The sequence below is a fragment of the Geotrypetes seraphini genome, chromosome 2, assembly GCF_902459505.1.
Source record: "Geotrypetes seraphini chromosome 2, aGeoSer1.1, whole genome shotgun sequence".
NCBI lineage: Eukaryota > Metazoa > Chordata > Amphibia > Gymnophiona > Dermophiidae > Geotrypetes > Geotrypetes seraphini.
The window spans coordinates 183,170,449-183,191,154 of record NC_047085.1 but is presented as its reverse complement, the minus strand read 5'-3'; the positions used below and the strand labels follow the sequence as shown (position 1 = coordinate 183,191,154).

At 43.0% G+C, this 20,706-nt stretch overlaps 1 protein-coding gene across 6 annotated transcripts in view; it reads left to right on the top strand.

Annotated features, from left to right (window-relative positions):
- CARMIL1 (capping protein regulator and myosin 1 linker 1) overlaps nt 1–20,706 on the top strand; it is a 476,507-nt gene that overhangs the window by 367,684 nt on the left and 88,117 nt on the right. For all 6 annotated transcript variants that reach the window (XM_033934492.1, XM_033934489.1, XM_033934488.1 and 3 more), the window contains exons 23-26: nt 5,672–5,765; nt 10,580–10,678; nt 12,242–12,370; nt 12,554–12,685. In XM_033934492.1, coding sequence (XP_033790383.1) covers nt 5,672–5,765; nt 10,580–10,678; nt 12,242–12,370; nt 12,554–12,685 — 454 coding nt within the window. The remainder of the gene's footprint in view (nt 1–5,671; nt 5,766–10,579; nt 10,679–12,241; nt 12,371–12,553; nt 12,686–20,706) is intronic.

The following is a 20,706-nucleotide window of genomic DNA, read 5'->3' as shown; positions in this document are numbered from 1 at the left end:
TGGTAGTAACCATTTAGCCAAATTCCTCATCAGTTGTTATACCATATATACTCAAATATAAACCAAGATTTTTTTGGGCCAAAAATGAGGGTCTCAGTTTATATTTAAGTCATCCCTCCCTCCCCCCATTGACCAGCACTCTGCTATACCCCCTCTACAATGACCATTGGTGCATTGCTGTCCCCCTCTCCTTCTCCCCCTGACCATTGGTGCATTGTTGTCCCCTTCCCGTCCACTCCTGTCTTATTTAGTTAGTATTATATCCTGTCTTCCCAAGATGGCCGGCACTGCTGTCATACACTGGGACTAACCACTGACCTCCCCCCTCCCCCCACTCCCTGATGCTGCTCGCTCTTACCAGGACCCACCTCCAGACCAACATCACACTTACCCACCTAAACATGCTGCCAGTGATCCTACATGTTGGGCCAGTTAGGGGCCTTGAACATCCGTGCATGCTTAAGGCCTGCTGGGGGGAAAAAAGGTTACCTCTGTTTATATTCGGGTTAGTTTTTATTCAAGTATGTACAGTAAATATCTCAGCAACACGTATCCTATACTTACATATTTTAATATGTTTAACTACTTTATAAATTTTCAATCAGAAATTCTAATAATAAAATATATTTATGTTCCGCATTATCTATTTTATTCTTTTATTTATGTACATCGCTTTGTAAACAGATTTAGCGATAAATCAAATATTAATAAACCTTGAACCTTAAACCTTGATCTACAAATTCTAAGTGAATAACATACAAATATATAAAAACAAAATTAAAGCAAAAGACAATATATTCATTAGGGTAGTTTTTCTCAAGTACCTAATTTCATTTTAGTTTTATACACTGTAAACCGCTTAGGTCAGTAAAATGCAGGAGTGGTATATCAAATCTTAAATAAACATAAGCATTATACATCATCAAAAGCTGATATTATGAGTACATTATTCCTCTGATCCCATATACCTACTGAAAAAATAGGTTTTCAATTTTTTCTTAAACTGCATTATATTTTGGATTTCTTGAAGCACAACGTTCAGTGGTGTAGTATGGGAGAGTGCGGACTGCACTAGATGCTCTCTTGGTGGGGGCTCAGGCACCTCTCCTCTCCGCCACCCCCACATACCTCTTGAGGTGTTCACCAGCACGAGCAGTATCTTCCACCTCCTGCTCATGCCAGCCTCAGCCCCCTTCTGACATCACTTCCTGGTCACAGGACCAGGATGTGACATCAGAGTCAAAGCCAGCGTGAGCAGGAGGTAGAAATGCTGCTTACAATGGCGAACATTTCAAGAGGTATGCAAGAGGTGCTCAAGAGAAAAGTAGGAGGTGCACTGCATGGCAATGCCGGACACTGCTGCCCCGAGCACTTCCCTCCCTTGCTACGCCACTGTCAGCATTCCAAAGTTTGAGACCTATAATGTAAAAAATAGAAGACTGATTTCCCTTAATCTCACCACATGAAAAGATTGAAGCCCGGATTCTGCAAAGTGCGTCCCGATTTTAGGCAGCTATAGGCGTCCTACAGCTGTCTAATCAGCCAATCGGGATGCACGTTTAAAAAAAAAAAAATGCTCCCCATTCAGGCCGCCTATATTGAAGGCACCTCCGGGAGCCTAGGAAGGCCTGCAAGACCGCTTAAGCTCGCCTAAGGGCATTAGGCAAACCTAGGCGGCCCTAGTAGAGGAAAAGATGCTTACAATGTAGGCCAGCAAAATGCTTATCGCGGCAAGGAATCTCCCTGCCACAATAAGTATAGCGGCTGTGGCCACCTGTCAGATCGCCGGCAGGAGGGTGCCCAACCCCTCCTGCCGGAACACCCCCCCCCCCCGAAACTCTTGATTGCCGGCAAGAGGGTGCCCAACTCCTCCTGCCAGAATGCCCCCCCTCCCCGAAACTCCCGATTGACGGCAGCAGGGTACCCAACCCCTCCTGCCGGAAAGCCGCACCCCCTCCAGACCCCCAACGCTAACGACTCCCCCGCGCTACCACCCCCCCTCCCGATGACCCCCTAACCTCCCCCCAATTAACCTCTAAATTGTTGGCTGGCCGGGTCTTGCTGCCGTCCAGCCAGCAGGCCCGCCTCGTCGAAATGAGGCGGGCCCGCCCCTTCCCGGCCCATCCCCACTAAGTCTAAGGCCTGATTGGCCCAGGCTCTAGAAGCCTGGACCAATCAGGCCTTAGGCATAGCGGGTCCACCCATCCCCAATTACCCTAAAGCCTGATTGGCCCAGGCGCCTAGAGCCTGGGCCAATCAAGCCTTAGGCTTAGTGGGGATGGGCGGACCCAATAATCCTGATTGGTCCAGGCTCCTAGAGCCTGGGCCAATCAGGCCTTAGACTTAGCGGGGATGGGGCGGGCCCGCCTCATTTAGACGAGGCAGGCCTGCCAGCTGGACGGCAGCAAGACCTGGCCAGCTAACAATTAGAGGTTAGTTGGGGGGAGGTTAGGGGGGTCATCGGAGGGTGGTAGTGCGGGGGGGGGGGTCGTTAGCATAAGGGGGCCAGAGGGGGTGCGGCTTTCCGGCAGGAGAGGTTGGCCACCCTCCTGCTGGCAATCGGAGAGGCGGCCGCTATACTTATTGCGGCAGGGAGATCCTTTGCTGCGATAAGTGTAGCGGCGACGTCTACTCTAACCCGGCTTCTGTAACATGGCCGCCGATTACAAAATCGGGGTTAGTGTAGGCCCGATTCTGTATAGGACACCTCTTCAGGGCCTGAATGTCTAATAACAATTTCTGTGAAGATCGCAAGAGTAAATACCAGCTGGTTAATTTTGAAGGTGGCACAAAGAATATAAGATACAATAATTAAGTACTTTAAAAACCAGCAGTAGGATTTTAAAACTGATCTGATATTGAACAGAAAGTCAATGTAAAGATTTAAAAATTGGAAAAATATGGTTGGATCAAGAGATGCCTGAGACAACTCTAGCCACAGTGTTTTGAGCAACCTGGAATGCTTTCATAGCATTCTTTGGGATTCCAATAAGCAACCCATTGTAATAGTCCAACAAAGGGCAAACCATACTTTGTATAATCTTCTGAAAATTAAGACCCTGTTTTACAAAGGTGCGTCAGCTGTTTTAGCGCGCGCTAAATGTGTCCATAGACTAACATGCATGCTTTAACGTGCACATAGATTTAGCGCATGCTAAAACGCTTTGTAAAAGGAGCCCTAAGTTGATTAATATAAGGTTTAATTCTTATTACTATTCTCAATTTATTTTAAAAACATTTTGAATTATTTTAAGGACTTGACTTTTTATGGTAAGTGCAGAATCTAATTGAACCTCAAGATTACTAATTTCTTTCACTATTGGAATATCAGCAGTATCCATTTGAAATGAATGGAGAATATTGTTGGAAGTTTTACAGGATAAAAATAAAATTTCTGTTTTTGAGATATTTAGGGGCCCTTTTACTAAGGCGCGATAGCCGTTTTAGCGCACGCTAAACGCTAACATGTCCGTAGACTATAATGGATGCTTTAACGTTTAGCACACACATATTTAGCGCTTGCCTTAGTAAAAGGACTCCTTAATTTTAAATGGTTGCCTTTTATCCTTTGCCCAGTGCTAGTGAGATGAAATCCTAACATTGAAAAACTATCTTCAAATGAATTGCCAACATTTACCAAAAATTTTATATCACTGGCATAAATTTTGTGTTGCAGACCTAAGCAACATAATAACTGACAGAGTAGGAGAAGAAAAATATTAAAAAGTACAGCAGAGAGATAGGAGCCTTGAGGGACTCCTGTAGAACATGACATAGCATCTGAATTTACAATATTGTCAAATACACAAAATTTCCTTTCTGTGAGATAAGAGCGGAACCATGTAAAACAGGCAACAAGCTGCCGACATAAATCATATTTTACTTCTGCACAAGGAAAGTTGCTCAGTGGTTGAGCTTCCGCCTCTGCACTCAGAGGTTATGAGATCAAATCCCGGTGCTGCTCACTAATCTTCCAGTGCCCACTGCTTTGAATGTCAGTTTTGAAATGCCAAAGCCACAAAAAAGGAGGTATACAAGTCCCCATTCCCTTCCTTTCTTATTGCTCTCTTGATCTTCTCTTGGTGAATACTGAGGCTCTAGATCTTAATTTACTCTGCAAAATGACCCAGCACTCTTACCTATTTCAGCAGTGAGAGTTGTTGCTGTCAGAATGAATGACAAAGTGGTTAATATGAGATATTGGGAGTCCTAGCTGAAATGCATTCTTTTTAGTGCAATCATGATAGGATTCATGGCATGTGGTAGGCCCTTTAGTTAGTACATATAGCTAAAAATAGCACAGCTTAGTGCTTTGGCCACTTTAGCTCCTAAGGATTAAGCGTTTTATCAGTATTAATATAATATTCTGCACAATAGTAGCTATAGTTGTATAAATTCTTCATGGTAAATATACAGAGGCTTTTTTCATTCTGTTTTTGTTTTTAGGGGGGGAGCAGTTAGAAAATTAACAATTGAGCCCCGTTTTTCATGTTTTCTTCATAAAACAGCTTATTGCAGAATACTTTTGGCAATTGTAGCTAGAGATGACATCGTTACATGCAACTGGTTGTGTTTTCCCTTTATAATAAATAAATAATATTAAAAGTTAGTGAGAATTAAATAATCAGTAGTTGGATTCTGTCATAAAGGGATTGTCCTTCTACTTTTTTCCTGCTTTTTTGGGCTTAGAGCTTCCTTGGGACCTGGACTGAGATTTGACATCCTGAACTACCCACAAATATTTTCCTCTATTTTATATCCAATCTCATTGCAGCAACAGTCCTTAGCTGAGAATCATGCAGCAAGACTTCTTCCAGAACCTTGCTAACATGGGTTTTAATTCAACCACTAGTTGGCACTGTTGCTTTCTGGCAGAGTCCTTCCTCCTCCCAGGAACTCTGGCTTCTGCCCTCACAGCATATCTAAGGGAGCTCTGAAAATAAGACCTGAGCAGGAATCAAATTCAAGTACTTCATATGGCAGCATACAGCCCCTGCCACTCAACCACCAGGTCTACTGATCAGAGAGTAACAACTGGGTTTAAAAAAAGGTTTGGACAAGTTCCCGGGGAAGTCCATAATCTACTGTATTAAGATAGACATAGAGGAAGCCACTGATTGTCCCTTGGGTTGGTAGCATGGAATCTTGATAATCTGTGGGATACTGCCAATTACTGTGACATGGAGGACCACTTCTGGAAGCAGGATATTGGGCTACATCAGTGGTCTCAAACTCAAGCCCTTTGCAGGGCCACCTTTTGGATTTGTAGATGCTTGGAGGGCCTCAGAAAAAAATAGTTAATGTCTTATTAAAGAAATGACAGTTTTGCATGAGGTAAAGTCTTTATAGTTTATAAATCTTTCCTTTTGGCTAAAGTCTTAATAATAATATTGTAATTTATAGCTAAAGAGACATATGATCAAGAAACTGTTTTATTTTACTTTTGTGATTATGATAAATATACTGAGGGCCTCAAAATAGTACCTGGTGGGGCCGCATGTGGCCCCTGGGCCGCGGGTTTGAGGCCACTGGGCTACATGGACCATTGGTCTGGCCCAGTATAGCTAGACTTATGTTCTTAGAGTAATTTTAACATGTACTGTATGCATTTGTGCATCTGTTTTTTATTCTATGTGTGTGGTGTTTTTTATTTTGTTTTGTTTTTTTTAAGGAATTATACGTTGAGATTTATGCCCATACCTGTGAATGATGCTTCACAAGCACTGAAAAACAACCCAGAAAAAACAGAAGAAGCTCTGCAAAAGGTAAGGCCTGACCTGCGTAGACACTGTTCCCTTAAAATAATTTGGCAGTTGGGATATTTACTTCCCACAATCTTCTGGCATGTTTCAGGATATGGATTATTTATATAATTCAGTGGGGCTTGTATGAATACACAGATTTAAAAATAAGCCTGAAACATTTTTACATGTGGAAATGGAAACTGGAAGGATATTTAATCTAGTTGCACAAGCATATAAGTGGCAATTCTGTAAAATAGGTGTTAGTATTTACAGTCACAAATGTTTAGAATATTGACAGATCCTACATATGTGCAAATGTGCACTCATATATGCCTGTGTATGCATGCCTATCTTACATAGTGTTTATTTGCAAAGGGGAGGGGTGGAACCTGGGTAGGGCACACATTTAAGTGTGCAACTTATTGAATATTATAAAGTATAACACTAGACAAGCACTTCTTAAATATAATGGACCTTCATATCCAGGTACATACCAGAGACTACTAATTTCAGCATGTGTTCAGAAAGATATAATTACTGGTCCAATATTAAAACTTAACCAGTTCACATTCAATTTAGGTTAATACATTGTGATATTGAAAAACCAGAATTCAAACACAGTCCAATCTTTTACTTCACTTCCATAAAAAGTTATCTTTAGTCAACCAAACGCATATAATTTGGGTTGTACTTATCTTCAGTGAATCACACTGTCATCTAGTAGCAAGCATGAGATCATGTTTCGAAGGAAAATGTACTGGTAAAGTTTGTATGGACCACTGAATGCAAAAAGCCCTGAAGCAGAGAAATTTTTCCTCAAAGCAAGATAATGTGCCATTAGAAAACCAGTCATAAAATAAGACTGTTCTGTAGAATTTTTGTAAGCAATTTCTTATAAAATTGTCCCCAATATCTGCAGATAAGTAGTTACAAGGGCATCATCCCATATTTGAAGAAATATTTCTAATAATAATAAGCAAATATAGTGTATTGATGTAACTTTTGAAGAACAGACCATTGCAGATCACTGGTTCATTGGTTTTCAATCTAGTTCTGAAGGCACACCTAGCCAGTTGAATTTTCAAGTTATCCATAATGCATATGCATGAGATAGATTTGCATACCAAGGTTGCAGTGCATGTAAGTCTTATCTCATGCATATGCATCGTGAATGTCCTGAAAACCTGAATAGCCCTGAAGACTGGGTTGAGAAGCACTGCACTGGTTAATTTATTTGATTACTGTTTGGAAGCAATTTGCCAATTTTCTTTTGTTCCTGGTACAGGAAAAAGAAGCAGTTTGGCACCAACAGTAGTAACTTTATTGTGAAATTATAACACTCCTGAGGCAGGCTTTCCAGCCAAAACAAGGCCCATGTCATTTGAATGTCCATATGGTTGCTAATAAAGTTTTATTTGGCTTGAAGACTTGGTTTTCTCTGCTCCTTCATTGAACACTGTGACACTTTGTGCAGAGATTGACATTCTCCTTTGGTTGGCAGATTTAACAACTTTGTGTCATTAGCAAATTTAATTCTCTCACTAGTTATTCCCATCTCTAGATCATTGATAAATTTGTTAAAAAAGCAGTGATCCCAGCACATTCCCCTGGAGAACCCCGCTATTTATAGCTGGAGGTTTTTATGCTGATGAAGTTATTGTCCTCTAGTCTGAGGGGGATTTTCTCTCCAACAGGGTTCTGAGGCTCTTCCTCCAGTCGTTTAAAAAAAATAATTGTCTCCGTTTTTCTCTGGTTTTGTAGCTTTTTGGTTTTGTTTGGTGACTTAAATTGTTAAAGCTGGTGGAACTTGTATTTGTGGTTTTGGAACCCCACTATTTACCCTTCTCCATTGAGAATATTGGCCATTTAAACCCGCTCGCTGTTTTCTGTTTTTCAACCATAATAGGACATTACCTCATATCCCATGATTTTCTGATTTCCTCAGAAGTCAAATGCCTTTTGAAAATCCAAATACACAATATCAACTGGCTCACCGTTATCCACATATTCATTCACCCCTTCAAAGAAATGCAGTAGAATGGTGAAGCAATATTTCCCTTGACTAAATCATTGTTGTTTTTTTTTCATTAATCCATGCTTATGTATATTTTCTGTCATTTTGTTCTTTATGCCTGGTACCGATGTCAAACTCACTGGTCTATAATTTCCTGGATCACCTCTGGTTACAATGGTCGTAAAGGCTCCTGAGCATAGATTTTGGGGAGAGTTTACGCTTATGCATATACAGTAGTACCTTGGATTACGAGTATAATCCGTTCCAGGAGCATGCTCGTAATCCAAAATGCTCGTTTATCAAAGCGAGTTTCCCCATAGGAAATAATGGAAACTCGCTTTGATGCGTTTCCCCCCCCCCCCCCCGAGAACCGGCATTGCTCCCCTCGAAGGCCCCCCCCGCGATCCAGCACCCCCCCGCCACGATCCGACCCCCCCCACCACGATTGGGCACCCCCCGCCACGATTGGGCACCTCCCGCCACAATCCGACCCCCCCCCCCGACACGATTGGGCACCCTCCGACACAATTGGGCACCCCCCGCCACTTCTTACCCTCATCTGGGAACTCTAGAAGATCGGATTCCTCGTCTGCTGGGCCTTGAGCATCTGAGCATGCTCAAGGCCTGCGAGTTCACGTTCACGTTCAGAACGTGAACTCGCAGGCCTTGAGCATGCTCAGATGCTCAAGGCCCAGCAGACGAGGGCCGATCTTCAAGAGTGCCCAGATGAGGTTAAGAAGCGGCGGGGGGGGTGCCCAATTGTGTCGGGGGGGGGTCAGATCGTGTTGGGGGGGTGCCCAATCGTATCAGGGGGGTCGGATCTTGGTGGGGGGGGTGCCGGTTCGAGGCAGGGGGGGTGCCGGATCGCAGGGGGGGTGCTCGTAAATTGAGCCATGCTCGGTTTCCCAGGCACCGATTTTGCAAATGTTTTGCTCGTCTTGCAAAACACTCGCAAACCAGTGCACTCGTAAACCGAGGTACCACTGTATATTATAAAATATATTCAGAGAAACAAAGCAGGAAATTTGTGTGTCTGAGAACAGGTGTAAATGTGTGTGGGTACAGTACTTTCCTTTTTTATTTTTAAAGGTAAAGCATTAACATATTTTCTATATTAAAACTGTGTAACTTAAATGCATGCTTGCTGCTCAGGTTAAGGAACATGTAAAATTACCACCTTTATTTATGCAATGATGCTTTTAGTTCAGGGCTTCGTACATAAGGTGACAAATTCTTCAGTTTCTTGGAACAATTTTCAAGAGAAAGTGATTTACTCTAATCTTACTTCACCAATAGCCAATAAGTAAATATTACTTTAACTTCCTTGTTCATGTGGGGTCTCTAAATTTGGACTAGGGTGAAAAGTTTGATTCTCTCTGAGGAGATCTTTGACTAAGTGCATGTTATGTGCCACAGGACCCATTTATTCCTCTGGGCCCTACTGCAGACAACATGTTCTAATCTTTAGTAAAAGACCCTCTTAATTTGGTAGAATTTCATTGGTGTGAGGAGGAATTGAGTTTTACTCTGTGGTGTAAATATCAACTGTGATCATATCATCACTTTTTCTTGCAAGCCAGTTTGATGAATTTGAATTTTCCTTTATATGAGTAATAGAATATGTCAGAATATTTTTTTTGAAAATTAGAGCAGCTGATGGCGGAGGATATTTATTTATGCCGCTTTGCAGGGGTAGAAACAAATCTAATTTGAAAACCAGAATCAACAAGAAATGATTAACATCTGTTTATCCCTAGGGAAGTGATTAAAAAATAAAACACTTGTTTGTGTGCATCAAGTCTTGGGCAATGAGTACAAGACCTATTTAAATGGAGTGATAAAATCAACACAATTTTCCAGTCATATCTTTTTCTTTTTTTTTTTTTTTTTTTTAATTCAATCAGACAGCACCCATTTCTCAAAATTCAGATGTGGTAGGAGCATAATGCACAGGACCAAATCTCTGCAAGACAGAGCCAAAGGGATCCACTTCTATAACGTTAAAGGGCACTTGCTAAGCTGTACATTTTGACATTAAATAGACAGACCCTGCTTGGAAGAGCTTACAATCTAACTTAGACAGACAGACAGACAGACATGGCATAGAGGGGTTGGAGATGCAGAACCTAAGGAGGAAAGTTAGGAGTTGAAAGCAGTGTCAAAGAGATGTTTGGACTTGAACACTTTGGACTTGAACACTTGAATACCTTTAGATTGCACTTTGAAATAAAATGTTTTGGGCTGAATATATTCTATTCCTCCATTTATACAGCTGGGGAGTTTTATAGAATTGAAGTGCGGGACAGATTAAAGCAGCTAGGACTTTTCTCCCTGGAAAAGCGGAGACGTAGAGGAGACATGATAGAAACCTTCAAGATCCTGAAGGGCATAGAAAAAGTAGACAGGGACAGATTTTTCAAATTATGGGGCAACACAAGTACAAGGGGACACTCGGAGAAATTGAAAGGGGACAGGTTTAGAACAAACGCTAGGAAGTTCTTTTTCACTCAGAGGGTGGTGGATACATGGAATGCGCTTCCAGAGGCTGTGGTAGACAGGAACACATTAAATGGTTTCAAAGAAGGTTTGGATAGATTCCTAGAAGAAAAAGGGATTGAGGGGTATAGATAGATATAGACCACTACTCAGGCAATGGGCTTGATGGGCCGCCACGGGAGTGGACCGCTGAGCAGGATGGACCTATGGTCTGCCTCAGCGGAGGCAACTTCTTATGTTCTTATGTTCTTAGTTGAGACCAGTAGCTGTGTTCTGATCCAGATGCATTTTCTCATGGTTTGTTTTTTCCCTTTTTCACCTTCAGATAGAAAACTATTTGTTGCGGAATCATGAGACTAGAAAATACTTACAGGAACAGGCGTACCGGCTGCAGCAGGGCATTGTCACCAGCACAACGCAGCAGGTTAGAGTATGAATGTTACACCACTGGCATAGTAATGTCATTTTAACTACTCTCCCTTGAGCCAGGAATATTCAGTGAGCAGAGTTGATGAATTCAGCTTGCAGGAGCATTGTTATTAATTGACTTAATTCATTCCTTGGCCACATTGTTTTTCTAGCCTATTCTGATGCCGGATTAAATGTACTGCAAGATTTGTTTTTCTCTCTCTCTTAACATATTGTCACTTGTTTAGTTATCTCATTTGAACAAAATTGCCCAATATTTGTAACCATGGAGGTGTCATGAGTAATTTTTGATACGTCACCAGTACCATTGAAGACTAGGGCTAAATGTGTCTTGTCTCAGCATTACAGATTGAAATACAATAGCAACCAAGATTACTGATAACACTACAGTTACAAGATAAAGCAGCAGTGAGGTTACAAATGCAATGGGGATGTTCTTTTCAGAAAATATGGGACCTATTCTACTCACAGAATTTCTTTACAGTGTACAGTAATGCCTGCTACTTCTCTCTCTTTTGCATCTTTACTGAAAGTCTGCTGCCTAGATCAAAACACCAGAATTGGCATAGAATAAATTTTGTTCTTTATTTCCATTAAGTTATGGGGTGCTGCTATTTGAACTTTTTTCTTGAATTTTTTTGTGCCATAAGAAAAAGCCAGATTGCTGCTATTGTATAACAAATGTTGGCTGCTTATTATTTATTTAAGAAAATTTAGATTCCACACGCATCACAGTTCTAGGCAGATTACAAAAGGGGGAAAAAAATACATAGAGGAGCATTTTCAATTGGATATTTTGGGAAAGACATCCAGAAATCCAGTAGAGAAAATGTCAATTCTCAAAACTGCAAGATGTCTATCTTTTTTTTTTTTTTTTTAATGACCTATGTAGACTTTTTGGTCTGTCTTTTTTAGCAATTCTCAAATATAAATACGTCCACATGAAAAACGCATAAAAGTTTTCCTCTAGGCAGCCTGCATTCTTAGTAAACTGTTCAGTCAGCTGAGTATAGCAGAGGGGCTCTTCTAAGTACTATAATGAATTTCACATTAAAAGTCCCAGGTACAGATGTCACTCTATCTTGCTAATATTGTATGGTGAGCCCTCCAAAATACACCCACCTGTACACCACACCAATAGCCCTTATGCCTGTAGGTGTCATCTTAATGTAGGTACAGTAGATTTTTGAGGGCTCGCCATACAATATAAGCAAGATATGGTGACATTTGTACCTGGAACTTTTAATGTGAAATTCACTGCAGCAACCTCTGCTCTCTGTGTTAACATCTGAAGCTGCTTGGGCTGAGAACTTTTCAGCACCCCCATCATAATACAGGCTAGTGTATATATTAAACACTGACTGATACCTGTTTCATACAGTACTAGTCCTGGCTGCTTCTCTCCTGTTCCTGTGGGGTTTTCCCCTCCTCTTTCACTTCTTTCCCTGCTGTTTATAACATCTCCCCAGTCTAAGTATATTTTTATATTCTAAACATGTCTGCAGCAACACCTCAATTCTTTTATCTTTATTGTATTTCTTCTTTTGATTCTCAATAGATGATTGACAGAATATGCGTCAAGGTTCAAGATCATCTTAACTCCTTAAGAAATTGCGGTGTTGATGCCATATTGGAAGATGTGAAATTGGCAGAAAGACTCATGCGTGATGCTAAGAATTCTAAAACAGTAAGTGTCATCTAACCACCAACTTAAGTCCTAAAGAGAGCATATTTCTAGTGAGGGACAGAAATTATTGGTGTGAAAACTTGCCTTCTTGATTTCATTAAATATTTTAAATTCTCAATGTTTGTAAGGGTTTAACTTAAGTAGATGAAATTCCCTCACTGAAGTCTTGTTTCAATCTCACAGCTATTACCAAATTTATACCACCTTGGTGGGGCTGCCTGGACTGGAGAGAGTGGTTCGTTACCTAATCCAATTCAGGATACACTTGAATCCATGGCTGGAGAAGTAACTACTGTTGTGGATGAGCATCTTAAGGTACCTTTACATAGAAACATAGAAAATGATGGCAGAAAAGGGCCACGGCCCATCTAGTCTGCCCACACTAATGACCCACCCCCTAACTTCCTTTATGAAGAGATCCCACATGCCAATCCCATCTTATCTTAAAATCTGGCATGCTGCTGGCCTCTATTTCCTGTAGTGGAAAATTATTCCAGCGATCAACCACCCTTTCGGTGAAGAAATATTTTCTGGTGTTGCCATGAAATTTCCCACCCCTGATTTTCAATGGATGCCCTCTTGTTGCAGTGGGTCCTTTAAGAAAAAAGAGATCTTCTTCCACCTCGATACGGCCCGTGATATATTCGATCATGTCTTTATGTGTGTTTTTTTATGTATGCTGTACACAGATATAGCTGCAGACAAACGTCTGTTATGTTAGTTTTCTTTTTGAGTTCCACTTCAGCCACTTAGATTATTAAACATTGTTTTTTTTTTTCCTTTGCCAGAACTTGCTTAGAAACCTCCCGATCCATGGTATTTTACAGCATCGCCCCAATCCTCTGAATTCTGCTTCCAATGGATCTGCCTTCTGAACCATGTCGTTGAAAGTTTAAGCCTGGCTTTTTTGGCATTCCTGTTCAGTTCAGTTTATTTGATATACTGCAACTATTAATGGTACACGGACGAACTTTCACTCATAAAAAAACAACTTAGATCCTTAGAAAGAAAATGGAGACATAATAAATCACTTCACAATTTTCAAAACTACAAGGAACAAGCAGCTTTTTATAAAACAAAAATTAATCAAGCTAAATCTAATTATTACGAAAAAAAAATCTCAATAGCAAAAAATCCGTCAATTCTATATTCCATTCTAAAATCCATCACACCTCTAGTTCATAGAGATCTTACTAAACAAAACTGCATCCCATCTTCCCAAGATCTCGCCAATTATTTCTGTTCAAAAATAAGAATCATTCGCAACAACTTTCTACTGAATCCAAACAACAGCATCGAAAACGATTACACAGCGAAATCTATTCCAACTTCCAAATGCAAGAAATTTAATATACCCACTATAAAAGATATCCATCTTTCTATTCAAAATACCAATCCTAGAGGAGTTAGATCTGAGATTATTCCACCAATCTATCTGAAGAAATTTTTCTCCTGTTTGGGTCCATTTATTCATTCTCTGGTTCATAAAAGCTTAACCACTGCTTACGTCCCACTCTCTTGGAAAACAACAACCATCACACCCATAGTAAAAGACCATAAAATCAGTCCAGAAGAAATTTCCAATTACCGACCCATAGCTAATATTCCTTTTCTCGCTAAAATCACCGAAAGACTGGTCTTTAACCAACTCTCTGACTTTATAGAGGCTTTGAACGTTCTTCATCCGAACCAAACTGGTTTCCGGAAATTTCACAATACTGAACTATTACTGATTGGAATGATTAACAACATCCATTATTTTTTAGACCATCATAAATCAGTTGTTCTATTTTCACTTGATTTGTCAGCGGCTTTTGACACTATCGACCATGTTCTACTATTAGAACGTCTTGAATCAATTGGCATCAGTGACGAAGTTCTGAAATGGTTCGAATCTTTTCTCTCTAATCGCTTCTCAACAGTCTATTTCAACAATGAACATTCTAAACCCTTCTCATCCTCATATGGAATTCCACAAGGCTCCATTCTTTCACCTCTTCTCTTCAATATTTTTTTGTCCCCATTTTTAAACATCTGCCAATCTATCGGTTTTACTGCTTTCGCTTACGCCGATGACATCCAACTATTGCACCCCATTGATCCAGGAAACCCAGACGAAATACTGATAATCAACAAGAAATTAGACTCAATAAAAAAATGGCTTAACACCAACAAATTAGCCTTAAATATCAAAAAAAACAAAATCTAAGCTATTCCCTAGGAAAAAGGACATTTCATTGGACACTGCCTTTGTCCTAGACAAAGTTCCCTTAGATTCCGTTTCTTCGTTAAAAATTTTAGGTATCATCGTGGACGACAAGCTTTCAGTTCACGAAAACATAGGGAATACAGTTAAATCATGTTTCTATAAATTACGTATGATACGTTCTATATCCAAGTTCCTTAAAACTAAGTCTATCAACATATTGATTCACTCGTTGATTATTTCCAAAATCGATTACTGCAATTCCCTTTTTTTTAATATACTGCAAAAAGAAAAAAGGAGGCTTCAAATCATCCAAAATACTGCAATCAAACTAATTTACAATGCAAAAAAATTTGACCACGTCACCCCTCTGCTGATAGACTCCCATTGGCTTCCTATTGCACATCGAATTTCGTTCAAAATATTACTGCTAGTTTTTAAATCTATGATCTATAATGAACCCCAGTTCATTACTAGAATGCTCATTCCATACAACGTTTCACGGACCCTCCGATCAGCTTCAAACAATCTATTAACAGTTCCATCCCTAAAAATAATTGGAACTAGAAGACAAGACATGTTTTCAATTATTGCCCCTACCTTGTGGAACTCTATGCCCCAGTACATTAGAGACATAAAGGACCTCTTTTCTTTTAAAAGAGCTTTAAAAACTTATTTTTTCAAGGATGCTTTTAATATATGACTCTCAGACTTATAATTTTTTTGACCCTAGGCTTGACATCCCACAACTTTTTTTTTTTTTTCTTCTTCTCCCTTCTTTGAATTATTTTTCCCTTTAATGTATATTTTCTTCTACAAATATATTGTAACTTTCCCCCTTAACCCTCACGGTTCATGTATGTTAACCCAGTATGTTTTTTATTTAAAGTCAGTGTATCTGTATTTCTATTTTACTTGAATTGTACATCGCTTAGATATTCAATAAGCGATTTATCAAGCACTAATAAAACTTGAAACTTGAGTAAATCTATGTGATTCTTTGGTTCTGCCTGCTCTACTGGCAGTTACAGGTTTAAGAATTCCTCTTGTATTCTGATCTTATGTCAACTGATTTATTTAATTCGTTTTCTATCCCATTGTTCCCAAAGAGCTCAGAGAAGGGCTTACAGCAGGGGTGTTCAACCTGCGGCCCCGTGAAGTATTTTGTGCGGCCCTGGTCGAGGGCAATGCAGTGTTTTCCTCTGCTGCCCCCGGGTGTTTACCGTCTTGCCGGCTCCCTCCTTCAGCCAATGTGGCTCAGGGAAGCCAAAAGGTTGAACAGGTTACAATTTGACAGTTGCAGAACAGGGTTGCATCCTAACTTGAATTTCCAGGTTACAATTTGCATAGTTATCCTTGGCAGTGCATGTTTTTTCAATACAAGTTTTTAACCTAATGTGACACACATTGAGATCTAGTACAAATATAAAATACTCTGCAATCCATTTGTTATGGGCAGGTAATGGCTTTTACTTATTTTCTGTGTACTGGAGCCTACTAAAAATGTGATAATGTAAGGGACATATACGTGGTGTAACGATCATTGTCTTTAAGCCAGGTCAGGAATATGCCCCAGTTTTTATTTGCAAGGTCTTTTAGTATGATGTCTTTGTTATTTACTAGTCTGGCTTTTATGAGGATGAGAAAGATGTTTTTTGTTGTGGGGGGGTGAGGAAAAGGAGGGTGTTGGGAGGGATTTTTTGGGTCAGCTTATCTGCCCTGGTTGATAACTGAGATAGGAAAGCACAAGATGGGTAAGAATATGATAAGTTTAAGGTATAGCATTGGGGTTGTTGAATTATATTTTTAGTTTAATTACTTTTATTCTGTGTTGGCTGGGCAACAGGCTGGGTGGAGGGTGATTGGTGGGTGGGTCTATGTATGTAATGTGAGCTTAGGGGTGGGTGAGGGGAGGGAAGGGTGGGTGGGCCTAGGCTGAGTTCACAGTGTGGCTGTGGAGACTATCTCCTAGAGATAGCTTATACTTTAATGATGCACGGTTTTCAGAAGTGTCCCTGAAGAGAGCCAGAAGTAGCAAGAGATGAGAGGTGCAGTCCAGGTGGAAATAGCTGGGTTTATATGAGTGCAGGAAAGTTTGTAAAATGGTTTGGGTTCAAAGACTTTAAGCTGTTTCTTAAGGGAAGCAAGGGAGTCACCTAGGCTGGAGTCTGGAAAGATGCTTATTGTTATGCTATGTTGTCCCCCTGCCTTTAGTTCTTGCTGTTTTGGAGTCTTTTTGTTACTGTGATTTTCTTCATTGTCGTCATTGTTATATTGGTATTTGTTTTGCTCTGTTTTGTCTTATTGTTTGCTCTTTATTTTAAATATTGTACATGGCCTTGATAACCTTGATAGGATGGGTAATAAATCTCTGTATAGGCATGATGTTATAGAGATGCCTGGTTCAATGGCAAAAAGATTTAACACAAGAAAAGGTTCAGAGAAGGGCATTAAAATGCTAGAAAGATAAAACACCTTCCTTATGAAGAGAGTCTAAACAGGTTAGGACTTTTCAGCTTAGAGAAAAGATCACTTAGAAGGGGATATGACAGAAGTTCATAAAATCATGAGTGTGTTGGAATGATGCAGCCATTTAAACGCAAAAAGCAAGAGAACATTCCATGAGCCAGCAGACTGAAAACAAATGGTAGGCATTTTTTTTTCATGCAGCACATAATTAAACCCTGGAATCTGTTGCTAAATGTGGTCAAGGTGACTAACACAGTATAATTCAGAATAGGCTTGGACAAGTTTCTGGAGGAAGATTCCACAAAAGCATCTAGGCAGACTTAGAACAGCCATTTTAATTCCTGGAAGTGAGTTTGAGAAATTTAGCTATTTTGGGGGGGATCTTACCAATACTTAGAATCTGGATTTGCCATTATTGGAAATGGGATGCTGGACTCCCATATTTTTTTTTTTTAACATTGGGATTCATATTTATTCAACACCCTAGGCATATGCTTCGAGATTATGACTTGGTGCGGATCTCGGCTAAGTCTATGGCCTTTGGCGTGGCCGCACGGCGTATTTTGTGGCTGCGCGCTTGTTCGGCGGATGCTGTGTCCAAAGCTAAGCTTACTAAATTTCCCTTCCGGGGGTCTTTTTTGTTTGGGGAGGAATTAGATAAGTTGCTTCAGACTCTGACGGACTCAAAGGTGCCCCGTCTGCCTGAGGACTGTGCCCGCCCTGCGTCTCGGGGTGGCACTGCCCGGGGGCGTTTGCGGGAGTTTCGCAAGTATCGCCCTGGGCATGGGGCTGCTTCTTTCCCGGCTCCAGGGTTTTCCCGGGGTCGGTTCTTCCAGCGCATGCAGCCCTTTTGGGGGGCCCGTCGGGGGGCAGGGAATCCCTCCACCGGTTCCCCCGCTTCCCGTCCTGCACAATGACCCTTGCCGGCGCCCCCTTTGGTTCCGGTGGGGGCCCGGCTGCGCAAATTTTTCCCCAAATGGGCTGAGATCACGTCCGATCAGTGGGTCCTGGAGGTGGTGCGGGACGGTTATGCCCTGTAGTTCGCCCGCTCTCGGCCGGACCTTTTCCTAGCCTCTCCATGTCAGACTCCTTGGAAGACGCAGGCTTTTCGCCAGACCCTTCAGCGCTTGCTAGATATCAAGGCAGTTGTTCCAGTGCCCCCTCCGGAGTGGGGCACCGGCAGATACTCCATTTACTTTGTGGTGCCCAAGAAGGAGGGGACCTTTCGGCCCATCCTGGATTTGAAGGGGGTCAACAGGGCTCTCAAGATTCCCTCTTTTCGCATGGAAACTCTGCGGTCGGACATTCTGGCGGTTCGGCCGGGGGAGTTTCTCACTTCTCTCGATCTGACGGAGGCCTACTTGCATGTACCCATTCGGGCCTCTCATCAGCGCTTCCTTCGCTTTGCGATCTTGGGTCGGCACTATCAGTTCTGTGCGCTTCCCTTTGGTCTGGCCACGGCTCCCCGGACGTTCACCAAGGTGATGGTGGTTGTCGCGGCGGCCTTGCGCTCGGAGGGCATTCTGGTGCACCCCTACCTGGACGACTGGTTGATTCGGGCAAAGTCGTTGCAGGAGAGCTCCCGGGTTACGGCTCGGGTGGTGGAGTTTCTCCGGTCGCTGGGCTGGGAGGTCAACCTTTCCAAGAGTTGGTTGGTCCCGGCTCAGCGTCTGGAGTACCTTGGGGTTCTGTTCGACACCTCCTTGGGGAAGGTCTTCCTTCCAGAGGCCCGGGTGAGCAAATTGCAATCTCAGATTCGCCTGCTTTTGGCGTTCCGGTGTCCTCGGGCACGAGATTTCCTCCAAGTCTTGGGGTCGATGGCGGCGTCCCTGGACGTGGTGAGGTGGGCGCGGGCCCACATGCGTCCTCTTCAGTATGCTCTGCTCCGGAGGTGGTCACCCCAGAGGCACGGTTTGGAGGTTCCTGTCCCCCTGCGAGGCGTGGCGCGCTGCAGTCTACGTTGGTGGCTCCGGACCCCTCACCTGGTTCAGGGGGTGGGTCTGGATCTCCCGCAGTGGACGGTGCTCCTTACGGATGCGAGTCTCCTCGGTTGGGGGGCTCAGTGTTTGGGTCACTCAGCTCAGGGCACCTGGTCCACAGAGGAGGCCTCCTGGTCGATCAACGTGTTGGAGACCAGAGCGGTCCGTCTGGCGCTGTTAGCTTTCCGCTCCCTTTTGTTGGGCAAGTCAGTCAGAGTCCTGTCGGACAATGCCACAGCGGTGGCTTATGTCAATCGTCAGGGGGGCACCAAGAGCACTCAGGTGGCGAAGGAGGCGGCTCAGCTCATGCTTTGGGCGGAGTCCCATCTTCTGGACCTCTCGGCCTCTCACATAGCCGGGGTAGAAAATGTTCAGGCGGACTTCCTCAGTCGTCACTTCTTGGATCCAGGAGAGTGGTGTCTCGGCTCCGTGGCATTTCAGTTGATAGTGCAGGCTTGGGGGCAGCCCCTGATGGACCTGATGACCACGAGTGGCCAAAGTGCCCCGCTTCTTCAGTCGTCGCAGGGACAGTCTGGCCGAGGGTCTGGATGCTCTGGTCCAACCGTGGCCAACGGAGGGGCTGTTGTATGTGTTCCCTCCTTGGCCATTAGTGGGCAGAGTACTTCTTCGCATTGTTCACCATCCAGGTCTGGTGGTTCTGGTGGCTCCAGATTGGCCTCGACATCCGTGGTATGCGGATCTGGTGAGGCATCTGGTGGCGGATCCTCTTCCTCTGCCTCTCTTGGACGATCTTCTGACGCAGGGTCCGATTCCCATGTTCGACCCATCTCCCTTCTGTCTTACGGCTTGGCTCTTGAAAGGGGTCGCCTTAGTAAGAAGGGATATTCAGATAAGGTGATCTCTACGCTCTTGGGGTCCCGGAGGCTTTCTACCTCTCGGGCTTATGTGCGGGTTTGGCGTCTCTTTGAGGGGTGGTGCCGGGCGCGTGGAGTGGTCTCTTTTCGCGCTTCCCTGCCTACCATTCTAGAGTTCTTGCAGGATGGCCTGGATAGAGGCCTGGCTTGGTCTTCTCTCCGGGTTCAACTTGCGGCCCTGTCGGCTTTTCGAGGGTTGATGACAGGTCAGCATTTGTCGGCCATTCCTGATGTGATTCGCTTTTTGCGGGCGGCCAAGTTGCTCAGGCCTCCCCTACGGCTCTCTGTTCCCTCTTGGGATCTCAATCTGGTTCTCTCTGTTTTGGTGCGCCCGCCTTTCGAGCCGTTGGATGGCTGTTCTTTGAAGGACCTTACTCTGAAGGCGGTCTTTTTGGTGGCCATTACTTCCGCTAGGCGTGTTTCTGAGCTACAGGCTTTCTCTTGTAGGGCTCCCTTCTTGAAGTTTTCTAGGGAGCGGGTTGTCTTGCGGCCTGTTCCTTCCTTTCTGCCGAAAGTAGTTTCTCCTTTTCATGTCAATCAATCGGTGGTCCTCCCAGTCTTGGGTAGTCGGAAGGGCTCTTCTGAGCAACGGCAGCTCCGCAAGTTGGATGTCGGTCGGGTCCTTCGCTCTTATGTGCAGCGGACCCAGGAAGTCCAGAAATCCGATCATCTCTTTGTCCTTCTGGCGGGTCCTCTTCGGGGGGCTGGCGCTTCTAAGGCTACTATTGCGTGCTGGATCAAGGAGACAATTGCTTCCGCTTATCTTCTGAGACAGAAGCCTGTTCCGGAGTTTCTCAAGGCTCATTC